Raw genomic sequence first — 25,328 nt, 5'->3', positions numbered from 1 at the left:
AAGGAAGATTGAAGAAGCAGCTTTATCATGTGAGCTAATTGATTCAAATAGGAGAATTTGTCCGAAGGAAGTGTGTGTGTGTGTGTGTGTGTGTGTGTGTGTGTGTGTGTGTGTGTGTGTGTGTGTGTGTGTGTGTGTTGTGAGAGTTTATACTTCTACTCCACTACATTTTCAGAGGGAATTGTGTAATGTATATGTTTTACTTTTGTAAGTTTATTCCTCACTGTCATTTTTCGTGTGTGTCATTTGTATTATATTTAATTGACAAGTCAGTTCAATTTATTTATGGCACACATTTAAAAACAACAAATGTTAGGCTAACTGACGTGATTTACAGAGTAATTTAAAATTAAACAATTTAAATTAAAAAGTAATTGAAAATAATTAAGTTTTTATATAATCTGTAATGCACTGTTAGCCTTTTTGAATGTGTTCTATCAATATATTGACTTGACTACATTTGATTATAGGAGATAGTAGCTACTGTAGTTACTTTACAGGGTAAGGTTTCACATGTGTGATGCACTGTTTGAGTTACTAGCCAGGAGAATGTGAAGTATCTAGACCAGCTACAACATTAATATACTTCTTACAGGTTCAGACTGTGTTCTGCTGCTTATACCTTTGTATTTAATAGTGGTAGTGATGCTTTTACTTCAGAAAAAGATTTGAAAATGGTTTCCACCTGGTTTTCCACCTGGTTTCCACCTTTGCCAATGAAACAACTCTAACATGGTTACGGTTGGATTTCGGCAACATTTTGCCAAGACTTTTGCAAAGAAGAACAAATAGATTAAGACATATTTCACATGGCAAAGCTTTCAAACGCATTCTAACCAACCATTTACTGGTCCCACTGTCAGTTCCTATATACGTTGATTCTGCTATATGCGGCTTCCTTACCCAATGTGCCGACTGGGCAGGGCTGCTTGGCTGTCTGGCCTTGCTGTGTCCGGGGCCATGATATGTCAGCTGTTAGCCTTGGATTGCAGAAGTCCTGGGGAGGCAGGGCAGGAGGCTGTGGGGCCGCTGGAGGGATCTGCACCGGAGGGGAGCGTCCTCTCGCTTTCTGGTTGGTGTCGGGAATCTGGTTAGTGTCGGATGATGAGCCACCGGCAGGAACCAGGACAGGCTGGCGAACCGTGGTGGTGGTTCGATAGCGCTGGCCGGGGGACGTGGTGAGGAGAGGCCGTGGGGTGGTGTAGTAGGGAGGAGAACGAGTGGTGATAGTGCGGCTGGTAGATGAAGAGGAGGAACCTCCACCACCAACTGGACCTCCTCCTACTCCTCCGCCTCCTCGGTTAGGTGGCATAATGGGAGGTGGGCGATAGTCTAAAGAGAAAGAGAGAGAGAGGGTTTGAATTCACAAAAACACAGCGTCTTGTGTTTTAATCAAAGAGCCAGGACCAAAAATGTGCAGATTTGTGGGTCCCAACGTGACTGGAGTCCGGATGTTTTTCTGAGCTCCTCATGCCAGGATGTGAGTTCAACATGTATTCCCGGGATGTGAAAGTTAAGAACAACAGAGTTAAAAGAATCAAGTGATCAAGCAAACCATCTGTGGCAGCACCAAGTGATGTCAGCAATGGCCTACAAGCGTACATATTATTATAGTGACAGACACAAACACATTTGCAGGCACTCATTTACACAGCACTAAATAGCTTTGACAGGGAGTAGCTCATGTTTCTGATGACTTCCCAATATTCATGTTTCATCCCTCGTCAATGTAGCCATATGCCAGATCTCTGTGGGGTTTTATTCCCAAGTTAAGGACGTGTTTTTCCAAACAGCCTGTGTGCTTAAGTGGTACAATATAATGTATAAAAGCAAAATCTCCTCCAAGCAAGACCAACAATTGGTCTGCCCTACAAATGTGCACAAGGTTGCCAGTCTCTCCTATGGGGACTGGTACACAGTAGTGGCCTCCTGCTGCATAATAATAATAAGAAAAAAAACATTCTCTCAGTGTCATGCATGATTCATAACACTATGACATCATGAGAGGAAGGAAGGCCACTTAATTATATGACACACTCTTTTATTGTCAATATTTCATTGTAAAAATGCTCAGTTATTCACATTGACCCTGTGCAGGAGGTCAGGAATAAAGAATGGATCGAGAGAATGGAATAGAGCATGTTTTTGTGAAGTGTTACAGTACCCTCTTGTGAACATATTATACCAGTGTGTCTCTGCTAACCTCCTGTGGCTTTCAACTGCACATAGTACAAATCAATACTGTAGGATTGAAAGTTGGATAGAGGGAAATTATTTACATCTTTGCCTCACTTTCTCTTTGAATTATTTTATCGGCCTCAAATCATTTGGTAGTCATTATGTGTAATATCTCATACAGGTGGGGCCAATTTTCTAAAGCCACATTTTCACCTGAATACATTCTATAATAAAGCAGGGTATAGCTTTGTCTCTCACTATCTACATTTTTATTATACAGCTGAGATTGCCTAACAGTATTTATGAATAAACAAATTACACTCAATATGATTAGGAATTTGTAACCTGAAGAGGTTTCACATTATGTAAATTATGCTAGGTCCAAACTTTATTTTTATACTTTATAAAACAAAGCTGATAACAACAGTGATTTGACTTCATCTTCCTATTAAAAAACCATGATATGTGGATTGCCAGAAGTGCACATAAAGGCAAGCACACAAACAGACATAGGCACAGAGGCAACTCTCCAAGATCACAACTACTCAAGCTACTCAAATATGAATTCTCACAATTTCATGTTATGCCACTTTAACAAGAGAAATATATATTTCATAATCTCAAGTTCTGTTTAGTCAATATTTTCTACATAGTAAGAAGACCTAACGCTCTGTCCAGGGAAAGCTGAACCCAACTGAACTCGCCTATAAAGATTTTCCTCACCATCTCCACGCTGACCAGCAACTATGAATAAGATTAATTTTTTTCTGAAGAGTGTGCAATATACCGACATCACGCTACATGATTTCTGGGTGATGGAGTCCTTCAGGCTCCCAGAATTCATTTGCTGCCAGTTGGGGTAGCAAAAAGTGTGAAGTTGCCTCGTGCGGTTTCAGGTCTGCTCTGATGTTAAAATTCTTGATTCCACGATTTTCAGCACAAATGGAAAGCACCGACGCTTGTATTTTTCTGTCTAAGGGGTTGGTCTGCCTAAGGCCATAATATGTACTACATGTTGGTCACTGACATTGAAGGGTTATAGAGTTTGTTGTCTCTTAATGGGGCTTGTGAGTTTCGCTCAGGCAAGTGGTGGAAAATAATTGCACATATTTATAACTAATAATTTTTTGGTGTACTGTATATTGACAGCATACTGTTCGATTTGGGGTGTGATGTGCACAGTGCACTGCAGTGTTTTTTGGTAAATGTTTTCATTTTCTGATGCTTTTTTTTTCCTTTGGGGGTGAATATAATGTGTGTGTGGGTTTGAGGGAAGAGTGGGTGTTCATATTATTTACTGTGAACTGAAGTCATGCCTTCCTGTGGATTTTAACTTTAATCAAAGAAACTGCTCTCTCTCTCTCTCTCTCTCTCTCTCTCTCTCTCTCTCTCTCTCTCTCTCTCTCTCTTTCTCTCGTCTATCTGTCTGTCTGACTGTCTGTCTGGTTGACTGACAGCCATGAAACATCCCGCTCCGTACGTTATGTTCTCTTCCTCCACAACCCAATGGAGTGTTTCCGTAGCTAAACTGTGCTGCTCCACGTTCCTAAATCACTGCTGCCCTGCCTCATGCGTTCTCCACGGAACATTGCCATCAATCATGCGTAGCAGCAGTGGCCTAGGGACTAGCTGTCAATCTGCGTGTGTACTTATGAAACAGAGAGGGAGTGTGTGTGTGTGTGTGTTTCTATCTGCACTCAAACGGGAAGCTCCATTAGGGGCTCTGCCACAACAATAGAAGAGTAATTGTGTGTGTGTGTGTGTGTGTGTGTGTGTGTGTGTGTGTGTGTGTGTGTGTGTGTGTGTGTGTGTGTGAGAGGTTGATGTTTGCTGTTATTTGAGTACAGGGCAGAAAACACAGGAGCTGGCAGCTTGTGGTGAGGTAACACAAAAGCCACAGGCAAGGGTCCACAGCACATCACAACCCATGCATCGCTATCTTCCGTCCTTCCTCTGCTGTTCTCTTGACATTCTCCATCTGATTTGATCGCTCACTCATAACTTTCTTTTCCTTTCTGCCACACTATTATTCTACCCATTTCAATGTATCAGCACTCTTTTTCAAGTGTGCTCAGCCACATCTTTATTTTGTCCTTCTTTCTTGCTCTTTTGCAGCATTTAGAAAAGTGAAAAATGTTTGTAATGTGATGAATTCATCACAGGCATCACTCCGGATGCTGTGAAAGTAGCTGTAGGGAACTACAGGAACATGACATAACAGCTTCATGAAACATTTATGGAGAAAGAGGCTAGAGGTTGTACTCATGGGGACTGACATACAGTATCTTCCCGCGTTTAAGCTTAGGAAGCCTTGAGTAAATGCGCCATGACAACTTCATGATGTCAGCTAACCTGAACCTTGTGCTTTTCACCGAGACTGATACCACAAGAACAAGCATGACACAAAACTTTAAATACAGCTAGAAATTCACTTAAGTTTTGCATATGTGTATGCCCTGCATCTGGGTGACACATTTTGACAGATGTGTTTGAGGAAAAAAAACTCAGTTATCATATTACATTGCCTCCGCGTGAATGATAAACATTGCTCTTAAACGGCCCCATTCTACCGCAGAAATGTAAGAAATCTTTATATTCTCTCTTTCTGCGCTGTTGCTGCATTGGCAAAATAGAAGGAGCATAATTACGCAAGTCACATGTGGTTGATGCGATGTTAAAAATTGAATCGATGAATATCGAGCGTGGTAACCACCTTTTAACATTTTGATATGACTAAGATATGACTGAGATTGAAATGTTGTTTAGCTAAATAAATTTGCAGTTTGGGGGTTTAGTTTATTTTCCATATGATCTTGCATGCATACAATATATTGTTCATATGGAAAATAATTAATCCACTAAATGAATACTACTACAGCACTACTCAAATATATAAAACAGGACCCTCAATAAAAAAACATTTATTTGCAATTTGCTATAATTAATTCGGACAATATTTTTATAAAACAATTATACAATTTGAGTACATCATAATGACACAATAGCACTAATAGTTGATGAGCCCTAACTATTCTATTCTACTGGTCAAATTCAATCTGCTAAGGAAGAAAGTGTAATAAAACTAAAAGCCCCCAAACTACTAATGGAGCCTGTGGTGTTTTGTCCTCTGCTCTTTACAAGGTCAGGAATACACTTTCAGTTTCAACTTTCTAACCAACATGGATGAGAATTCCTCAAAGTTCTCAGTAACAAGGAAATATTTTGAACTACTATTTCATGACAACAGGCAAACTCCATCTGCTGAGGAAGAGTGACTTGTATGATTGAAAGCTCCGGAAGAGTTGGGATGGTGGGATTCTTTTCTATTCTATTTTCTATTCTATTTTGTTTGTTTTCCTGACCTGTAGCAGGCCCAAGGGAAGGTGAGACAATGGCAGACTGGCAGTAAACTTGTTCCTGGAGTTATCTGTCATCACGCTGGAGGGGCCATAGAGATGCTGTCAGTCAGCCTGGGATGCTGGCACATGATCATCTGACATGCAGGCAGACTGTGTGTGTGTGTGTGTGTGTGTGTGTGTGTGTGTGTGTGTGTGTGTGTGTGTGTGTGTGTGTGTGGGTACGACTGCCTGTCTCTGCCTCTCTGTTGCCGAGAATGCTCTTGTTGACTTCTCACTCAGTAAACAGAGGGATCGTAAATCCACACAACACAAAAGGTAGACGGCAGGGAGGAGAGAGGGAAAATGAACTTCCCTTGGCAAGTTTCCCACGTCATCAGAAAAGCGGCAGACAGCGAGTGAGAGATGGGAAGAGGGAAACAGAAGCAAAGAGAAGAGGGATTTGAATTAAGACTTTAAGTTTCACAGAACTGAGACTTTAAAGTGTCTATACTGGTATGGTCTTTTAATATGCAAGATGACTACTTGCAGTTTCCTTAAAAGTTACTGCCTCCTTGCCACACACACACCAACACATACACACACCATCTTGAACAGTAGCAAGGGATGGATCCAGAGGGGTAACAGCAAAATAATCTGTCTGGAGGGCGCAAAGCTTTCTAGGCTGGATAGTAGCACAGACATTGAATAGGGCTGCATACTGCGATAACACACTGCCCCTATGGCTGCAGTGTACACACACAAACGTACACACACTCACTTGTGCAGACACTTCCTTTTCACTCAGTTGTGCGCCAAGCAACAGACACAAATGGATGCAGAAACACACTTTTGCAGACATTTACTTATCACTCACTTGCAACACACACACTCATACGCACACAGAGCTTGTGGCGAGTGGCTCGCGCCTGCTGATAAGACAGAAGGGAGCACTTCAAAGCAGTGATACTTGGAGATAGAAAACAACCTCAATAGAGCCTCCCTCAAAATGGCTGCCGGGCACCACCACGTCCCACAGCTAATGTTTCCACATGCAGACACATAACCCCTCAGCCCTGTGGGTTTACCAGTTGCATAATCATGTCCTCGCTCTGCTGAGGTTGGAGACACCTGCAGCAAGTTTGCCAATCCCATGCCTTTTTCTTAATCGGGGGATGTTCCCTTGTTCAAAGCAACAAAAAAACAGTACAGGCCACTTTTTTGTCTTGTTTTTCTGTTTAATAATGGAATAAATCGTGAGCATATTCCTTTAAAGTCCAGTGGCCTCTCCTATTCCAGACATGCATTGAATTTATGTTAATTCTGTAAGGACAACAGGTATTTATATAGTAGGCATTGAGCAAAATCCTATTACTGTCTTAGAATCAGAGCTGCAGCCACTATGCAAGTGACCATGTGGTTATTCAATAATTTGCTCCCCATAATTTATCACCATGGCGCATCATTTGAAAATTAAGATGGTATCCACTTTGTTGCCCCCCTGCAATTTATTTTATATATTTAAAAAATGAAATCCAAAAACAGCACAGCCATGGTGACCCGCCCGCTGCTCTCTCTGTATTTACTTCCTGCGAGGCTGTGGGTTTCCCTTTCTCCCTGTTGTCCTGGCTAGGCCTGCTTAATTTGGCATCTGCTTTTTGGCAAAAGCGAGGCGGTGCGGAGGCCAAATGCTCGAAGAGGGCCTTGCTGGGGCAATCCAATCGATAAGCACACACTGCAGGCAAGGAACAGGTGCCCTGGACTCTAAAGCAAGAAGTTCAGTCTGCTGAGAAGGCTGTCGTAATGTGTTTGGAAATGAGGGAGATAGGCATGGAGGGAGAAGACGAAAAAAGTGAGAGCGAAGAAGTGAGAGTGGGAGTGTAGATTAGGTGTGAAAGACACTGTAGTCATGTTGCCTTGCATAATACTGTTTACTGTTTTATGTGGATATCCAATCAGTGTTGATGGTAAATGTAGAAGATTGAAGCAATAAATTCCTCAGTGCATATTACATTTACTGAGAAAGCTGCAGTTCGCAGCTGCAAAATCTGTTGTTCTTCCTGCATCCAGTGATGTGACGGTGACATAGGTAGAGGCCAGGAAGAACTACAGGCCTTTTCAGCTTGGATTTTGCCTCCGGGTAGCAGCAAATAGAACTTCCTTGTTCTCTTGTTGTCATCTGAAATGGGTGTTTGCACGGATGGTACACCGACCATGACAGAGAAAAGGACAGGATTGCAGCCACCAATCAACAGGGTCTCGCTAAATGCGCAATTGACCCACTGTGTTATACACAGAGAAGCGCTAGCATGAATAACAAGGTTTTGACCGATGTTATCATTCTCAATTTCATAAAAACAAGACCCCCGAAGACACTTTGTGAAGAGATGGGAGCTAAACATTCAGCTGTGCTGTTTCACAGCAAAGCCAGGTGGCTCTCGCAAGATAAAGATAAAGACTTTGAGCTCGGAGAGGAGATTTGAGTGTTTTTAAAGGAGAAGCGTATGCATGAAGTTGCAAGCAAGTTTAGTGATGAACAATTTCTGATGAAACTGGTCTATATCTGAGCGATATATGTGGAAAGCTGAATGAATTAAATCTTCAGCTTTAAGGGAGAGCCAAGCACCTTCCTCACCTGACAGACAAAATAACCCCATTCACTCGAAAGCTCAAAATGCGGGGCAGGTGACTTGATCAAGGAAATACAAATTCCTTTGAAAATTTGAATACATTTGCTGAAACCAGTGATTCTGGAGCCACCACAGTGATTCCATGTCTCAAGGAGTACATCTTTTTCCTGAGAGGATTCTTTCAATAGTACTTCTCAAACAACTCATCATGACTGGGTGAGGGATCTGCTGATTTCAGCTGTACTGAAGAGGACCAGTTCATCAAGATAACATGTGACTCCACCATGAGGCTGAGGTTTACAGCTCAGACACTGAGTCGATTCTGGCTTGGTGTGGAGAGGGATCATATACTCATATGGCAGAGGGTTGTGGTCATTCTGCTTCCCTTTGCCACATTCTTGCTCTGTGAGGTTGGGCTTTTCTGCTGTGGGCTCACTGAAGACAATGTGCAGATCTAAGCTCAATATTGAGCATGACTTGAGAGTGGCAGTATCAAGACTGCAACCCCGTTCTTTCTTGCCAAATATCTGCATTTTTTTCCCTCACAGGTTTGACTTTATTTTCACAGCAAATTGTCTTTCTTTATTTCTCTATTTTTGAAAAAGTACTCCGACTGATGAGCAATCTAGTGACAAATGTCACAAAAAGTGGCTTGATAAATTAGAGTGGTAGTTGCTTTTTCTTAATTTGCATTTAAGAAATTACTGAAAGAAGGGTGAAAGTAATGTTCAAGATCTTCATGTTATTTCAATAAACAAGTAAAACGTGGCCCAATTTGTCATCATGTAGTGGTGGTGGGAGGCATGAACTTATTTCTTCCTCCAAAGGGGGGGATGACAGAAATAGTTTGAAAACCACTGGTCTAATCAGTGAAATGGTGAAAGAGGGCATCCACTTTAACCATTAACTCCTGTGATTCTCTCCACTTTAGCTTGTTTCCAACGTTTCCTGCACTGCTTAGCCATGTCGCTTGATTGCAATCTGGTGCCAAAGAAGGCAACAAGGAAAAGGAGATGCTGGGGTGGGGGAGGGTGGTGTAAATAAGTGGTGAGGGCGCAAAGACAATAGAAACGCCATGCTTGACTTCCTTGGGAAATGGAACTCTGTGATTCCAGCCATTAAGAGTTCAAAGGTGAAGCTTTACATTTCTGTAAACTGACAGAGTGGCAAGTAGAGGTCATCTCTATATGACTGTGTTTAATAGATTAGAATAGAATGCCAGCGTTTGATTATTCTCTAATTAAGATTTAGGCTATCACTTTAGACACTTTAAATATTTGACTGCAGTAATTTATTTGCGGTTACTTAGATGTCACACTGAGTTAGAGTTCTGACTTTTTCAAAACTGTGTGTAACTCTCGACACTAAAATAATGCTTGAGCAACACACAAATTAATTGCTAGTGCTATTGGGCTTCAATTTTTTTCTTCTTTTCATTCTTCCTGTACTTAGGTATTGTAAGGAAGCAAACTGTCAAGTGAGTTATTTTTCACTGTTAATTATTGTTTTTTCCAGCATACTTTAGAGGTTTCGAAAATGAGACAGTAGATGTGCAAAGGTTTAATAGGTGTTTTTGAGCAATGGAACTGTAGCAACCCATTTTTTAAGTTGTGCAAATTGAATAATGCACATGTAAATGCGTTGCAATAATCTTGTACCTAGTGAATACACTTAGATTAAGTTGTTTTGATGAAGTCATAATAAAATGCATGTTACTGGTTATAAAGTGTATTTCTCTAACCCTGTCTCTCTATGACAGAATAAAATACCTGCAGGGTTGCTCAGGAAACTTTCATAATTATACCAATTTCAGTGTGCTGGTTCTATCCTAAATGTGAAATCAGATTGTCTCACCTGAACTTAAAAAAACTTGGGTAGATCATCACCTTAAAGTTCTAAAGTTAGACAGCACTAGGAGGAGAATATACTGTATAGCATATAAACCCTTAAAAAGTTGCAGCAAAGAAGAAAGTACAATAAACAGATGTTGGGTAGCAGGAGAAAATGAGACAGAAATGAGGAGAAAAACAATAAGGGTGACATAAAGACTGGAATAGCAGCAGTGTACAAATTGAAATGTATTTAGTTTTAGCCCCTCCCTTCCTGAAGATGTAGATAACATGAATAATTTTGCGACTTTGTTGGGAAAACTTTCTAAAGTGTGGAAAGGCAGGCTGGAGGTGATAAATTATTCAAATGTTTCATCGGAGCCATGCCGCTTGCGTAGGGCAGGCCTCTATAATATGCATGTAAGAAGACATGATGAAACAACTCCATAAACAGTAGAGAGTGTTTGGGGAGTGTGGGGCGAGAGAAAGGGGTGATGCAGAGACAAGTGACTTTGACTCTTACTCTATGCATTCACACACTATATTCCTCTATAATACATCTAAGAACACTTGATGAAATAGCATTGTGTGATGTGGAAAAGGTTTGGGAGCAGAAAAGGAGGGCAGATTAAGCGGGAGATAAAGATGATAGAGAAAAACTGTGAAATACACAGAGTCAAAGAAAGAAAGATATACAAAAAAGGGGTATATTCAGGTTCCTGCCATAGTGAGTGCAAGTGACTGTGTGAGGGAAAGAAAGAATGGGTATTTAACAGACAAAGAAGAAACAAACACACATGGGAAACAGTAAATGTAGAGAGGCCGTTCATTTTCTTTTTTAGTACCAAGGGAGGAAAAATATGCATTTCAAAAAGATATTTTTTCTGCTCAATGGTGTGATGGAATGCATGGGAGTAAATCTTTATATTATCTGTTGGCCTAAGGTGAACTAAACTTTGCTTAATTTCTTCTCTGTGATGTTTAAATTTGTATGCCTAAAGCAAACCTCATGTGATATAGGCTAGACAATTACATTTTTCAATATGGGGGTCAATTCTTTCAATACCTTATACTTTGAGGGATATAAACACTGTTTTTGCTAATTTATAAAAACAAGCCAAACTTCTCAAACAGCAGTGCTTATTAATATTGTCTTATCACAAGCACCAACACTAGAACTTTGTGGAAATGTAGTAGTACAGAATTGGCAAAGTTATGACTTAAATAAAGATATACAGTATCTCACAAAAGTGAGTACACCCCTCACATGTTAGTAAATATTTCATTATATCTTTTAATGGGACAACACTGAAGAAATGAAAATGAAAATAGCCCCACATCATCACATACCCTTCCCCATACCTAGAGATTGGCATGGGGTACTTTCCATAAAATCATGTCTCAATGCAAATCAAACCAACTATTAGGCTAACTGACATAAAACCATGCCAATCTCTAGGTATGGTGAAGGGCATGTGATGATGTGGGGCTATTTTAATTCCAAAGGCCAAGGGAACTTTATCAGGATGCATAGTATCCTGGATCCATGAAATAACTGGCCTTTAAAAATAAAAATCTGCCTGCCTCTATGGGAATTTAAGATAGGGGTGTACTGACTTTTGTTGCCAGCGGTTTAGACATTAATGGCTGTATGTTGAGTTATTTTAAGGGGACTGCACATTTACACTGTTATACAAGCTGTAAACTTAATACTTTACATTGTAGCAAAGTGTCATTTCTTCAGTGTTGTCCCATTAAAAGATATAATGAAATATTTACTAAAATGTGAGGGGTGTACTCACTTTTGTGAGATACTATATCTGATCAACATATAAACCGTTCAGAATTAAATAAACTGACTAGTCCAAACAGTGCAAAGGCGTCAGAATGAACTCTTCTAAAGTGCCCAGTGAGCTGCATTTGTTAGCCAGACAAAACACAGTAATTGGTGCTCTCTGTGTTGGAGTCCAATTCCGCTCAGTCCTCAGTGGCCTACCCCTGCCTTCTCTTACTCCACGGCCCATTTCCTGTCTCATTTTATATCTTTTAAGAAGTCCATATGAGCTGAAACAAAAACAGGGCGAGCATTACATCAGTAATAAGCGGAAACCCTCAGAATGGCCCCTGTCCTTGGCCTGTTTCCTGAACCGAGTGTGGAAAAGAAAGGGGAAAAAACACCACGGCTGGAACATGGAAGGTTTACCTTACAGTATACTTAATATATTTATAGTGATCCTGAACAGAAAATCATAGACAAGACTTGAAACAAATGAAAAGCAAAATATAGGGTCTGCATACAATGAATCGACTTGTCCCCTCATGTTCTGAAGAATGAGAAAACCATGCAGTTAGGGTAGTTAATTTATTCCTTGTCTTCATTGAGTGAGGGAGTGGGGCAAGGAGGGGAGTAAAGGACCTGGGCTGCATTGATTGTATGTATTTATCTCCCGCTGGTCAGCAGTCTGGCTTGTTGCTGTGCACTAGAGGTCATTCTCCACATTGAAATCCCCATTGATCTCCTCTTTAGAGCCTCTTGAGACACCCAGAGCTCCATTATGAGAGTGATCACACTCAAGCTTGCACCAATAAACACGTATGCACACTCATAAATAGAGAAACACTAACTCATACCGTAAGTACATTAGCACGTTAGCACACTGGCATGCACATCATTATTCACACATAAACACACACAATTTTTACCGCGAGGCCTCCCTTCACATATGCACACTGATCGGTAGAAACCAAGTTTAGCACTGCCTCCCTCTATAATTCCTTGTACTGTGCCTCCTAACTGCGTGTAAGAGCATGCATTAATTCAGACATCATTTAATAAGACACGCAGCCAGACTGCCTTGACCACTCCATAGAAAGGTGCTGAAAGGCAATTACGCTGGGCAAATAGCCCTTCAGGCTCCAGGGGCCTAAGCCCTTCCATCCAGACGAAGTAAGGAGGGGAGGGGAGGGTGGACTCTAACTTCACACCATAGTTGAAAGAGAGTCACTCTGGGTTACGAAGTGTTCCTAGCCCTTTCAGATGGACACAGCGATGCTAGTCACGATTGATCTAAATGAGTCGACCTGAGTCGATTTGTGACCTCTCCGACCCGGGTTTAAAATAGGTCAAACACTGTACAGCTTAGATAAACAGGCATGCCGTTTCTAACCAAACTCCTCTTTAACCTGCATTTGACCTGATTTTCTGTTTTATATATGTCACAGTTTAAAGGATCAGTTCACCCGGATTACTTATATTTTTTACTTACCCCTAGCGGTAGTAATGAAGATGAATGGAATTATGTTTGTGGTGCTCAAAGCATTTGAAAGCTACCCTTTAAGCGTCAATAATAGATTTTTTGGCCACTTGGCAGCGGAACACACCTTGTAAAATGACTGTGGCAAACGTGTTATCAGACAGCTGCCTATTTGTGCATTGAACAGACAAATGTAAGTTCAATATTCACTCTGTTTTAGCTCTGTTTTGGGCTCTACCAACCCCTTATGGAAATATTTGGCTTTTAGCACCTAACTGCTCCACTATGTTTCACTGGCTAGTCACTAACCTTGTCTGTATGTTACCTTCACAGCACCAAACAGCAGACAGTTTATCAAAGCTGTTTGTTAAAAACGACTGCTATCGTTGATGTTGTGTTTTAATGGTAATATGTGTGTTACTAAATTTGCAGATTTGGGTCTTATCCAAACCAAAGACAACCAAAGATAAACCGTTGACAGCTGACTCAACAATTGGTCAACTATAAAAGAAAAAAAACCTTCAAAGACAGGTTGAAGCGTCTTCAGATTGTCATCATATGTGGATGTCCTGTATGAAAGCGATATCAGTTCCTCCTCCCTCCAGACACTCCTGGCTCCATTCTCGAGGAATGCATTACGATATGTTAAGCAGCTGGGGAAAACTAAAGAGAAGGCTGGCAAGTGGTAGAGTAGAAAGGCAAGAGACATTTACAGTACGTAAGGCTCAGCATAACATCATTAGAGATATATTCCCCTTAAAGGTGTAGATCAAGGTTGACTTTATGATGTCTTTGTGAATTATCCTTTGGTTGACTAAAGCAGAAACATTTCCACAAATAGAAACTCTGCAGGAATCTACAATTTAAATGACACTGGTATATCCAGGAACAGCTCTAAAAGTATTCTCAAGTTTTTTTAGTTGTTTTTTGTGCAGATACCGTAGGCGGGGTGGTGGGGGGACAGTCATAATTGAGAACCGTGACAGCACAGATGGTGCTTTTCTTTTTCTTTTTTTAAGTCATTTTGCAGAATTATTAATTGGAGGAAGATTAGTGGCTGTAAGTATTCCTTATGTCACAACAAAAAATTAATTTATCATTATGAATATTAAAATGAATGAATATTAAAAGCATTACATATATGCCAAGGTGTTCCATGTGAGGATTTAAAAAAATCACATCACAGCCTGTCCAATAAATTAAAGTGGGGAAAACCTGCATCTTTGTTCTTCCTATAACACATGGTACTAAGCTGAAATTGCAAGAGCAGGAGGAAGAGGTGAAAACAGAGGACTCGTGTTCAAAATTGGGACCTACCATTGTTGCCGAAGTCCAGCGAGTACTTGACCACATGGTAGTTATTCCACACGTATAGCAGGTTGTCTCTCGGGTTGTAATCCACTGCAGCGATGTACTGGTAGGAATTAGGGAACGGTATGTTAACCGTCATCTCCTTGCTCTTATCAGTGTTGTACACGTAGTCGATTTTGTTCCCTGTCCCTTCATTGTCATCATCTTCATAGACGGTTTTGACCACATACAGGACTCCGCAGATCATGAAAGCATTGGATGCCGATCGTTTGTCGTAGCTGGTGTCCCAGGAGCCTTCAATGCGCAGGGTGTAGGGGTTGAGCTGGCTCACCACGATGCGCCCGTTGTTCTGTTCTGTTGCGTAGATCACCCACAGTCCATTCTCATCCACTGCTAGGTCAATGTCCGACTTGCCGCCCCAGCGGTATGGTGAGGTGTCGTGGTAGTTGGCATTGGCAATAATGGCCTCACCACTCTTGATGCGAGTGCGCAGGTCAAACTTTACGATGTTGCGGGTGCGCTCCTTGTTGAAGAACAGTGCGCCGTCATAGACGACAAAACCAGTCCCATCCACACGATGTGGGAGTTTGTAGGTGGTGGTGGGACGGCCTGCAATGAAGTCCTCCTTTGACGAGTACTCTGTCAGTGTGTCCGTGCGGTACGGCGTCCAGGGCATGTAATAGATCTTGTCTGAGGCCTGCAGTGGGTCTTTGCACCATGCACCGGACTGGTGATCTGACTCAAAGAGATGCTCACTTTGGTACACTCCTCGCAGAATGCCAGGGCAGAGAAATACTGAGGAATAAATGACAACATTTTCACATTAGATACCTTTTTATACAGTCGCTGTAAAATGTCAACTATTCGCTCTAGATTTTCTGCCTGTGAAATGCTTCCCTCTTTTCATGAATGCTAAATTGTATTTTAACTCAACCTAACCACCAGTGAGTGACGATGACACGATAGGCTTACTGTGTTGTGATTTGGATGTTGTATAGTCACTGTCATTCTTAAGAACAGCAACAGCATGCCTGCTACAGATAATGCCCTGCTCTCACAGCTAAGAGAAAAAGAGAAAATGGCACATTTTGTTCTACTTCCTCCCTCCCTTTCTCTCAATTCCCACTTCTCCCCCCCTCCCCGGCTCCTTATTAGTCTCATAGCTCTTTCTTCCTTTCCCTCCCTTTCTATCTCTGTCAGGAGCAACCAACTGTAGCGCCAAACACGTCTTTTATCGCCTGCTGTTTCTGCAATTGTTACAATAATTCATTTCCCATTCCCCCTTCTCGGTATTCCCATCTTTGAATACTGGGGTCATGTTTTATAAGTGATGTGGGAGACATAGTAAATTCTGGGAAGCCAGTGCGACCGGAGTCATAGGGACCTTTGTAATTTAACTGGAATGTTGTCACATACACACACATTGCAGATTCACACAGAGACGAGCCAGATGTGCATTGTGGTTTTCCCATTCTTACCAATAACAATTTCAGATCCCACGCAAAGGGCTCGGAATATTGATTGCATTTTCATTGGCTTTTCAAAGCACTGGCACAATTTTCATATCATGGGGAAGCATTTGAAATATTAAATGTCAATGTAATTCTCTGTTCATTGGCTTCTCATAAAAATGTGCTTGGCCTGTGGAGAGTTTGTTAAGCGACATTCTATGCAACACCATGAAATAATATGGGCCTAGAGTGTGTCTAATGAGAACCAGTGTTTCTAAATTGCCGCTATATGCTGAGATCAAGCCGTCTTAAAATAGCAGCAGTGACTTTGAAAGAGATGTCATTCTGCCATGAGGTACAAAACGCTTCAGGCGCCGGCATCAAAAAGTGATACCCATCCCTGGATTTTGAGCATGTGTGAATGTGGGCGTGCTTGTTTCACAGACTTACCTTTTTGTTCTACTTCTGCATGAGCCATAGGCAAAAGATTTGAAGAAAAAAGAAAGAGAGACAGACAAAGAAAGAGATAGAGACAAGAGACAAAAATAGATTAATGATGCAATAATAAGGAAATCATGATAATACAATCTCGGATCTTCATAATCATTCTCATATTTCATCCTAACCTTGTGAGAGTGCCAGGATGCTCTCCATGTGTGATTGGTAATAACGTTACGTAAGCGTCTGAGGAGACTGCACTGCAACAGGGAAGCTATCTGACAGTAATGCATCTTGCATACCGTATGTCACACACCCACACAAACACATATGGGGGAACAGACACACACGTGCCATGCAGAAACAGAGAGAGGGAGAGGGATACTGATGGCAAACACACACAAGAGCATGACACACATAGACAAATAAACAGATTCATAGTAAAGTATATGTCTATGGCGGCCCTATCCCTAGTGCGGGACAAAATACAGCAATGCAAAACGACCTGAGATAATGAGCTCTTTAATGTACGCTAATAGCAACAAAGCAATGAAAACCAGAAAATTGATTTGATATTGGGATTGCATTTCAGTGGACCAGCCAAAATTGGCACATTAAAATGCTTTCTGATGCACAGTAGGTGATCTAACACTTTGTGTATGTCACCTACTCTGTGTGACTCTGTGTATGAGTGAACAATCATCTGTGTGTGGAGGTGGGAGCATACTGAATTCACTGGGTTGCTTCAACCCCAACACCAATTCCCTGTCTATTATATTTAAAGTGTTATCCTTAGAGCTTCGACAGAGGGTTGCTCATGCCGCCCCACAATGAAATCTGCACACTAGCTTGAAGCCTCTCAAACATATGAATTCCATTCCTCCTTGTTCCCAGGGGGACTGAGTGGAATGTGAACATGGCAGAAACCTAATCCTGCAGGCAGTGCCCTTGTGTCTCTCAAGACCGTTAGAGACCTGGTGAATGAAACTGCTCCCAGGAGAGGAGAGGAGAGGAGAGGAGAGGAGAGGAGAGGAGAGGAGAGGAGAGGAGAGGAGAGGAGAGGAGAGGAGAGGAGAGTCCTCAGAGGAAAAACATTTGGAAGAACTTCTGTATGGGACATGTTTATATATAGCACAAGTGCACTACATATTGCACAGTACATGCATAAACTCTTTAACCAATTACAGCCAAAACTCATCGCCAGAAGACATACACAAACACATGTGACACACACAAACACACAAACACAAGCAACGATTAAATCCTAGGCTCATGAAAAATGCATGGTAACTGGTGTGGCTTAGCACAACTCCCGATAAATAAGCAATCTCTAGAAGGAGATCGTGTTAAACCTAAAATGTGTGTGTGTGTGTGTGTGTGTGTGTGTGTGTGTGTGTGCGTGTGTGTGTGCGTGTGCGTGTGCATGCAGTTACTAGTGAAGATATGAAATGTTTTACCACGAGGAAGCAGTTCCCTTGTGAGAAAAGCCGGGAAAGACAGCAGATAGTGTGTCTGTGCAGAGCAGGGGGGATGTGCGATGCAACTACAGATATTGATGTACCAAACACACACACACACACACACACACACACACACACACACACACACACACACACACACATTTTAGGTTTAACACAATCTCCTTCTAGAGATTGCTTATTTATCGGGAGTTGTGCTAAGCCACACCAGTTACCATGCAATTTAAACAATACAAAGAGGAACATTGTGGTCAAGACGACGGGGATTAACGACAATGAACAACAAACTTTGCAACACCTTATACAACCTTCCAGACACAAAGGAAAACAGTTCAAGGTTGCCAGCATCTAATAGATTTAAAATGAAAAGGTGTGGCGGCAACAAGTACACCAAATGGCACACCAAATGTCAAACAAATGTCATTCAATTTGTATCGCTGCTTGTTGTTTCACTAGATTAGCGGATGCCTCAGTCAGTGACCTCATTGCAAGATCTTTTTCAGAGGCATTCTCTGGTTTTAATCTCCATGACAAGGGCATAAAAATGTTTTTCACAAATCAATCATTCATCTTTCAGTGTGCAATATTTGACAGAGGAAATATAGGTCAGTGAGACATTTGTTTAAATGTTTTCTTAAGGTTAGCTCAAGTATGCAAGGTGATGCAAAAGACGAGAGGTCTTTTGTGTTACTGCTAATGCACTGCCAGAGAAAAAATGTATAATGTAATTCATAATTGAATTCTGCAGAAGTGTGTCATGTTTTTATCTATCCTGTATCTTTGACTGTTCTTTTGCAAAACCACGTATTCTGCACTATTGAATAGTTTATTTCTGCAGTTACAAAGAAAAACCCATTTTGCTCATTTATTCCTAACTTTGAATGAATATTAGAAAACAATAGCAGAAAAATAACACAGAAACAGAAATACTCTGTTGTGACAATGTGTAGCCTGTCTAGTTTCATATTCATTAATATCTGAATAACATCTTACTTTTTTATTTCTTTAGTCACAGGAACTGCTCTGTACCTTTTTTTTCCTCTTTCCATTTCTATTTCTCATACACACACTCACACAGAAGCTGTGTTAACCTGACTGTTGTGCGGCATGAAGATAATTAGCATTTTTATTGAAAGCATATGGTTTATTAAGGAGGTATTCATCTAGGAGGAAAGATGGTATGTGTGTGTGTGTGTGTGTGTGTGTGTGTGTGTGTGTGTGTGTGTGCTCATGAGTTTGTGTAATATGGTCGTTTGCATGGGGCGCGCACAAGTGTGCATGTTCCTGCTGACGAGTGGCGACAGCAGCCTTACCGCTGCTATCTCAGATCACCAATCAGCTCAGCCACCTAAAGCCCAAGGTCATTTATGGACACAGACAATGTTCATCTTTCTCTCTCCATTCTTCCTTTTGTTTATTTATGTCCTCATCCTCACCTGCTGCCATTCTCTCTCGTCGTGTCACGCTGTGCCTTTCTCCTCGTTCATTCTCTCCCTTACGTCCTCTGTATTTCCACCACATCCGCCAACCCAGACCCTGTCCACCTCTCACACTGTGTCTTTTATCAGTTAATTCCTTCTTTCTGTTCCTCGTCTGCTGGCCTCGTCTAACCCATTTCTCTCTATCTCTGTTTCAGCTGTCGCTCTCGCTCTCTCGCACCCTTGCTCTGTCTCTCTCCTTCTGTCTCTTTGGTTCCTATCCATCTTCCTTCGCTCTTTCTGGGAAACAAAACATTTCCTTTCTACAGTATACTGTACATGCACATACAGAGAGACATACACACACACACAAGGACAGAATCCTGGCTGTAACCATTTGTTTCCACGACAACACACAAACACACACACACACACACACACACACACACATACACATGGCTCTTCTCATGTTATCATGATGAAGTTATTCTGAGGGTCCAATCTGACAGAAGCCTTTAACTGGACAGACAAGAAGGTGATTTTATCTTTTAATTAGCTCTCCTACTGAGCCACGTCTATTGTCTAAAATAGACTGCATGGGTATTGCATAACATATCACTGGCTTTGCTGATTAATACGCTAAATGTGGTCGTAGGCTAATTGCTTCATAACGACAGTTGGAGAGCCAGGGTCTGCTGCTTGAAGATGAGATAAGGGATAGACATAATCTCAAGCGTTTCCCGGCTCTTTTTTTTAACGGATGACCATAAATGAAACAATCCAAATCATCATATATCTTTTTCTGCAGCACTAGTGTATTTGTAGAGATTAAATGTATCTAGATACGATATGTGAGAGCTGCCTTGGAGATATACTTTGTACAGTAGTGTGCTAATGTATGGATATTTATAGTCTGCCTGCAGTGCAATGAGCAAGTATACACAGGTGGCTAATTACTGCCAATGCTAGCTGGCTAGTTTGGCACACGACTGCCACACACTCATACCACAGAGAGCCAGAGAAAGAAAGCGAGAGAGCACTTGATTTTAGCTCTGGAAAAGAGCCAAAAACCTGCAGTGCAGGGAGGAGAGATGAAGAGCTGTGAAGGTAGAGCGAGCCAAAAAAAAAAAAGGAAAAAAAAAAAAAAAAAAGAGAGGTGGAGGGGCAAAATTTCCCAGAAAACTGAACCGTACATAATGTAATTACCTGTTTTACAACCCACTTTGAGATTTGTTTACAATATCTATGTAGTGCTAAACACAACAGCCCTACTTCAACATCTGTGCTGAGGGAAAGTACATCTATGGTGTCTCTTTGGAGCTCAGTTCATTTTCTTTTTGCGCAATCAGTTTCTAATTAGCAACACCTGGCCTCAATGTCAGATGTTTACACTCTACAACCCTACCAGTGTGTGATAATGTTGAGGGACACCTTCTTGAGTTATGTATGTCCCTTGATGTTACAGACATTTAAGTGCACTCAAGCCAACCCTGCCTTTGAATGTTAATATGATGATTTGTTAAAGTTGTTGTAAATTGTTTTAGGAATGCGACAGTTTGAGAACACATATTTCAGAAAACAAGCCTCCTTTATTGATCAGTCTTGATTTAAGGCATATCACCGCTTCACGTCTTGCAAAATGTATCTTTTACAATTACGCCGCTGACAGCATTGATTTGCCATGTCAAGCACGCCAGCTTGATCGTAGACGGCTGGGTCTACGGCCTGAATCTCAGCAAGCAAAAGTATTTGTTCTAAAGTTCAGACATTATTTTTCAAAGAAAATTGATTTCATACATATTTTAAGGATGCGATATGAGGGCTCAAGGCTCTGCCATGTAAAGCTTTAGGTATTCTCAGATAAAACAATGTAAAGTGTGGAGTCACTGTATCTAATGACTAGTTTAACCTTTATACATCTTATTTTTCTCTGCAACGCTGTGCAACATTTCTCATGGCGAAACAAACCCACAGGAGCCAGGTAGTGTATCACAGCGCTACCTGATCCAGCCTGAACACTTAGTCAGTACACAAAAACTAATAATGTACTGTCAAAGGCTCTCTCTATCTGTCTCTCTCTCCAATGCTCCATCTCTCGCTCCTCTATCCTTTTCTCCAATGCTCCATCTCTCAATGTCCCTCCCTCTGTTAGCTGAGCTCTCTAATGACTTCGGTTTCAGATGCTGTCTATTTTTGCAGGGGGAGGGGGCGACGGACCCATTGTTTATCAGATCAGTGTGCAACTCGTCTTCCTACTGCCCTCAGTTGTGCCTGAGCTACTGTTCTTTCCAGTGATTAATCTATGAAATACGTAGCTCTGTATTTTCAGCCGTGCAGTTATAACAAAGATGAAGACAGAACATGCACAGACGTTTCAAATGAATGGATGAGACAAGAGTGAAAACACACACTGACACACATCCGTTTTGATGCTTGCAGTGTGTGTGGTGTACGAGTGTGTGCACGCGCACTTGGTGGAGCATTAAGCAGGTATCAGGTTGTGTTTCCATCTGCTCCAGAGAGGGCTCTGATAGTCCTATTATTTAATCTGCTGGTCATTCTAGACGCCAGGCAAGAGCCGTTTAGGCAGACATAATTGAATGCTTTAGTGTGGGAGATCACCTTGGCCGTCTGTATGGACCGTGGTGCCAAGGCTGTACACTCAGACGATGTCGGACTCACAATAAGGATCTGTGATTTGTGCAGCACTAATTGTCAAAATCTAAAATTCAAAACATTTGTTCCAACCAGTTGCACACATTTCTTAATGTTGGAAGAGAGAGAAAACTGGTCGGATATCTGGAATCAAAAGTTTCCCTAAATCACATAAAACAAATTCTGCTTAATGAGAAGCAAATTTGCTTTGTAATGACAATAACTAAAACCAAGGTAGTTTATTCTAAACAAGATTTCACCTCAAATGTATTAAAAACAAGTGAGGGTCAGTCTCCTTTTTCAACTATTTTTTGGCAAAAAAACAGAAAAGACTTGAATTTTGGAGATGAACTTTTTTGCTTTAATTAAATCTAATCTAAATATATCTTATCTCAACTCTAACTCTGTGTGTCTTTTATGACTTCCACAGCAGTTATGTTTGTAGCAAACAAAAAAATGTCATCAGTAAGATAAACACTTTGCATGTACAAAAATAGACACATTTTCATTTCACAACACCCACACTGCCTCTTGTAACTATGTTTCTGTGAGCTTTACAAAAGAGACCATATACAGTAAAATGTAATACTGTATAGAGTAGTATGACATATCCAGTTCAACATTATATTTATAACAAAGACTGATTACCTATTTTTATTTGAAAGTTGTTTGGAATCTGCCACTTAATTGCAGGAGGCCTATTATTAAATTGTTCTTCAGCGTTGTGTATTTTCTACTATATTCAGGGCCTCTTTTTTCTTATTAAGTAATATGTCCTCTCTCATAGCATTTTATATGTTCTATAACTTAAGCTTTGGCTGTCTTCTGGCAAGGTCTTCAGTCTTCAACATTTGGCAAAAATCTAATATAACTTCCATGTGAACAAAGTCAATTATAATCATGTTGTAATAGAAGAGTAGTGAGAGGGGAAATCACTTGACATTCAGCTTTATCATAAAACCGACACAGAAGTTGCATTTAAGCTTTGCCTTTGAAAAAATCCTCTAAACTGGAATGCAGTGTGAAATAAACATCAAGGACAAATAGATGTCTTTGATTTACTAAGTGTCCACCCTGAACTCTTATGCATTTATTATGCAATGAGCTGTAACCTAGATTTTGGGGGAAACTATACTGGTAAAAAAAAGTTTCACAGGTGGCAAATTTATCGACCATGTCCCATGAATGTTTCACTCCAGTGAATATGACCCCCCAGTCTGTTATCATGTGGTCAAAGGTCATATCGCCATCTGCCATCAATAGAGCCCATCCTTCTTTCTCATCCTTCCTCCCTTGGAGTTTCCCAGTGAGCGGTGTCATCATAGTTTCCCATGTAAAGTGAGAGTGGCACTCAGATTACAGATTTAGATTTTGGATTAAAACTGCATGTTTTTTTTTTTATTATTATTAAATCAGTATGAAAAACTGCAGGCTTTTCACAAACTAACTTTAGAAAACAGCAAACATTTATCGAGATCTTAAAATTAAAGAATTATTATTATTAAAGTATTTCAGACACATTACACCGACATCCAGAATATGTGGATGAATGTTGTTAATGAAGACACAGTATACTCAAACATATGAGTAGTGGCATCACAGAGATAGGAGGTCAAGAAATGTTACATTTAAAAAAAAAAAAAAAAAAAAAAAGGGGGTACTTACTGTATGGGACACACTCATATTGGACTTCCAAGTATTTGTATGTGCCAGGACAGGGGTCAGGGAAGACGTCTGGCCCAGCCACCACCGCACACTGGGTACGGTTGTTGCATCTACATGGGGAAGAAGCAGATATGTTAGTTGAGCACATCCAGATGCACGGATGTGCTCACAAACACCCACTGACAGATGCACATGATGTGTCTTTTGAAATCCAAAGCGCTCTTTAATACAGAACAATGACTCTGACACGTGATGTTATATAGAGATGTATTATATCCTCATATAATTCACTACATTCATCCTGAAACTCAAAATTCATCTGTGTATAAGGACCCTTTAGATTGACAATATAGCAGACAATGTGTCCTTATTGGTACACCTGGAGTGGGCATTAAACTAATGGAATCATTGAGTTTACTCATACACAAGGTGGTACACAATGGCTACTAAAGAGGAGTTGCGCAAGGACACTTCTGGTGTGTGTGTGTGTGTGTGTGTGTGTGTGTGTGTGTGTGTGTGTGTGTGTGTGTGTGTGTGTGTGTGTGTGTGTGTGTGTGTGTGTGTGTAAGTGAGAACAATAACCTATGGCTTTAAGAGTATTTTGCTCCAGATAATTAATTTTAATTATCAAGGGGCCCTCTCCTCTGACACACAAAAAGGTAAGTATTCCTCACTCTTATAAACACAGGCTATTTAAGGCAGCGCACTATGTATATTTACTATGTGCCTGTGAGGGTTTGGGTTAGCATGCATGTAGGTGTGCGGCTATAACAATCATGACAATGTGTGAGTGTTTGTAGTTAAACATGTCAAGGTCAGTCGTCACAACAACGATGATTTGTTGGGGTACGGTTGGAGCCCGTATATTATCATTACAGATACTTGTAATAACATAAAATGCTAACCCCACTGCAGTGCCACTTTATCTCAATGACGCTTACTGGTTTGAAATAAATTATTGAAATTACGTGAATGAAGAATATATCATGTGCAAGACTAGGGACAAAGAACACATGAGGAGAAAAGTCCCATTTTAAGAAGGCAGATGAGCCATTTCTCTACTCATCTGAATATTTTCTTTCAATTAGTACAACTGTTCTGTCTCTCCCTCTTTCCCTCTCTGCGCACCTGTCAAACAGGCGACATTTACATTTAAAATATTCAGATTCCTCCATTGAGATATTTTTAATGAGCATGTCAAACCCCTCAAGTCTCTTCCTACAGTATCTTTCAACAATTTGCATAATAAAATATGCATGAGAGCTAATTTAATTTTTGGTTCAATATTCACTTATATTACAGAGAACCAATGTAGACTACACACCCACTTACTATGACGTTTATTGGTGTCTATTGCTGACCGGTGCGTCTGTGGTCAAGTGAGGGGTTATTGGAGTTTAAAAAGGTTTAAAATTCTATGTGTTGCTCTGTCTGTCATATTCTAATAACAATACCCGCCAGTCTTCTCTCCTCTATCCGTCCCTTCATTTTTCTCGCCTCTGTGCTTTTTAATTTCTTGCCCCGGTACCTTCATCATCGGTCACCTGTCATCAGTGCAAGTTGTGGACTGAGGGGAACACACAAACTGACACGCCGCCACAACTTTGCTCACAAAACCGACCAATGGACACGACTGGCTGGCCCACAATGGTGAATCAGAGCAAAAAACCAGATTTAATGACCTCA

The 25,328-nt window shown here is 40.9% G+C and overlaps 1 protein-coding gene across 1 annotated transcript in view; it reads right to left on the bottom strand.

Annotated features, from left to right (window-relative positions):
- adgrl3.1 (adhesion G protein-coupled receptor L3.1) overlaps window positions 1-25,328 on the bottom strand; it is a 116,390-nt gene that overhangs the window by 42,915 nt on the left and 48,147 nt on the right. Inside the window, exons 5-8 of the mRNA XM_028591577.1 lie at window positions 23,643-23,752; window positions 16,439-16,453; window positions 14,544-15,332; window positions 904-1,332 (exon numbers count right to left, since the gene is read on the bottom strand). Coding sequence (XP_028447378.1) covers window positions 904-1,332; window positions 14,544-15,332; window positions 16,439-16,453; window positions 23,643-23,752 — 1,343 coding nt within the window. The remainder of the gene's footprint in view (window positions 1-903; window positions 1,333-14,543; window positions 15,333-16,438; window positions 16,454-23,642; window positions 23,753-25,328) is intronic.

The sequence above is a fragment of the Perca flavescens genome, chromosome 2, assembly GCF_004354835.1.
Source record: "Perca flavescens isolate YP-PL-M2 chromosome 2, PFLA_1.0, whole genome shotgun sequence".
Classification (NCBI taxonomy): domain Eukaryota; kingdom Metazoa; phylum Chordata; class Actinopteri; order Perciformes; family Percidae; genus Perca; species Perca flavescens.
The sequence above is the reverse complement of the archived record's forward strand: the minus strand, read 5'-3'. Positions and strand labels throughout refer to the sequence as shown.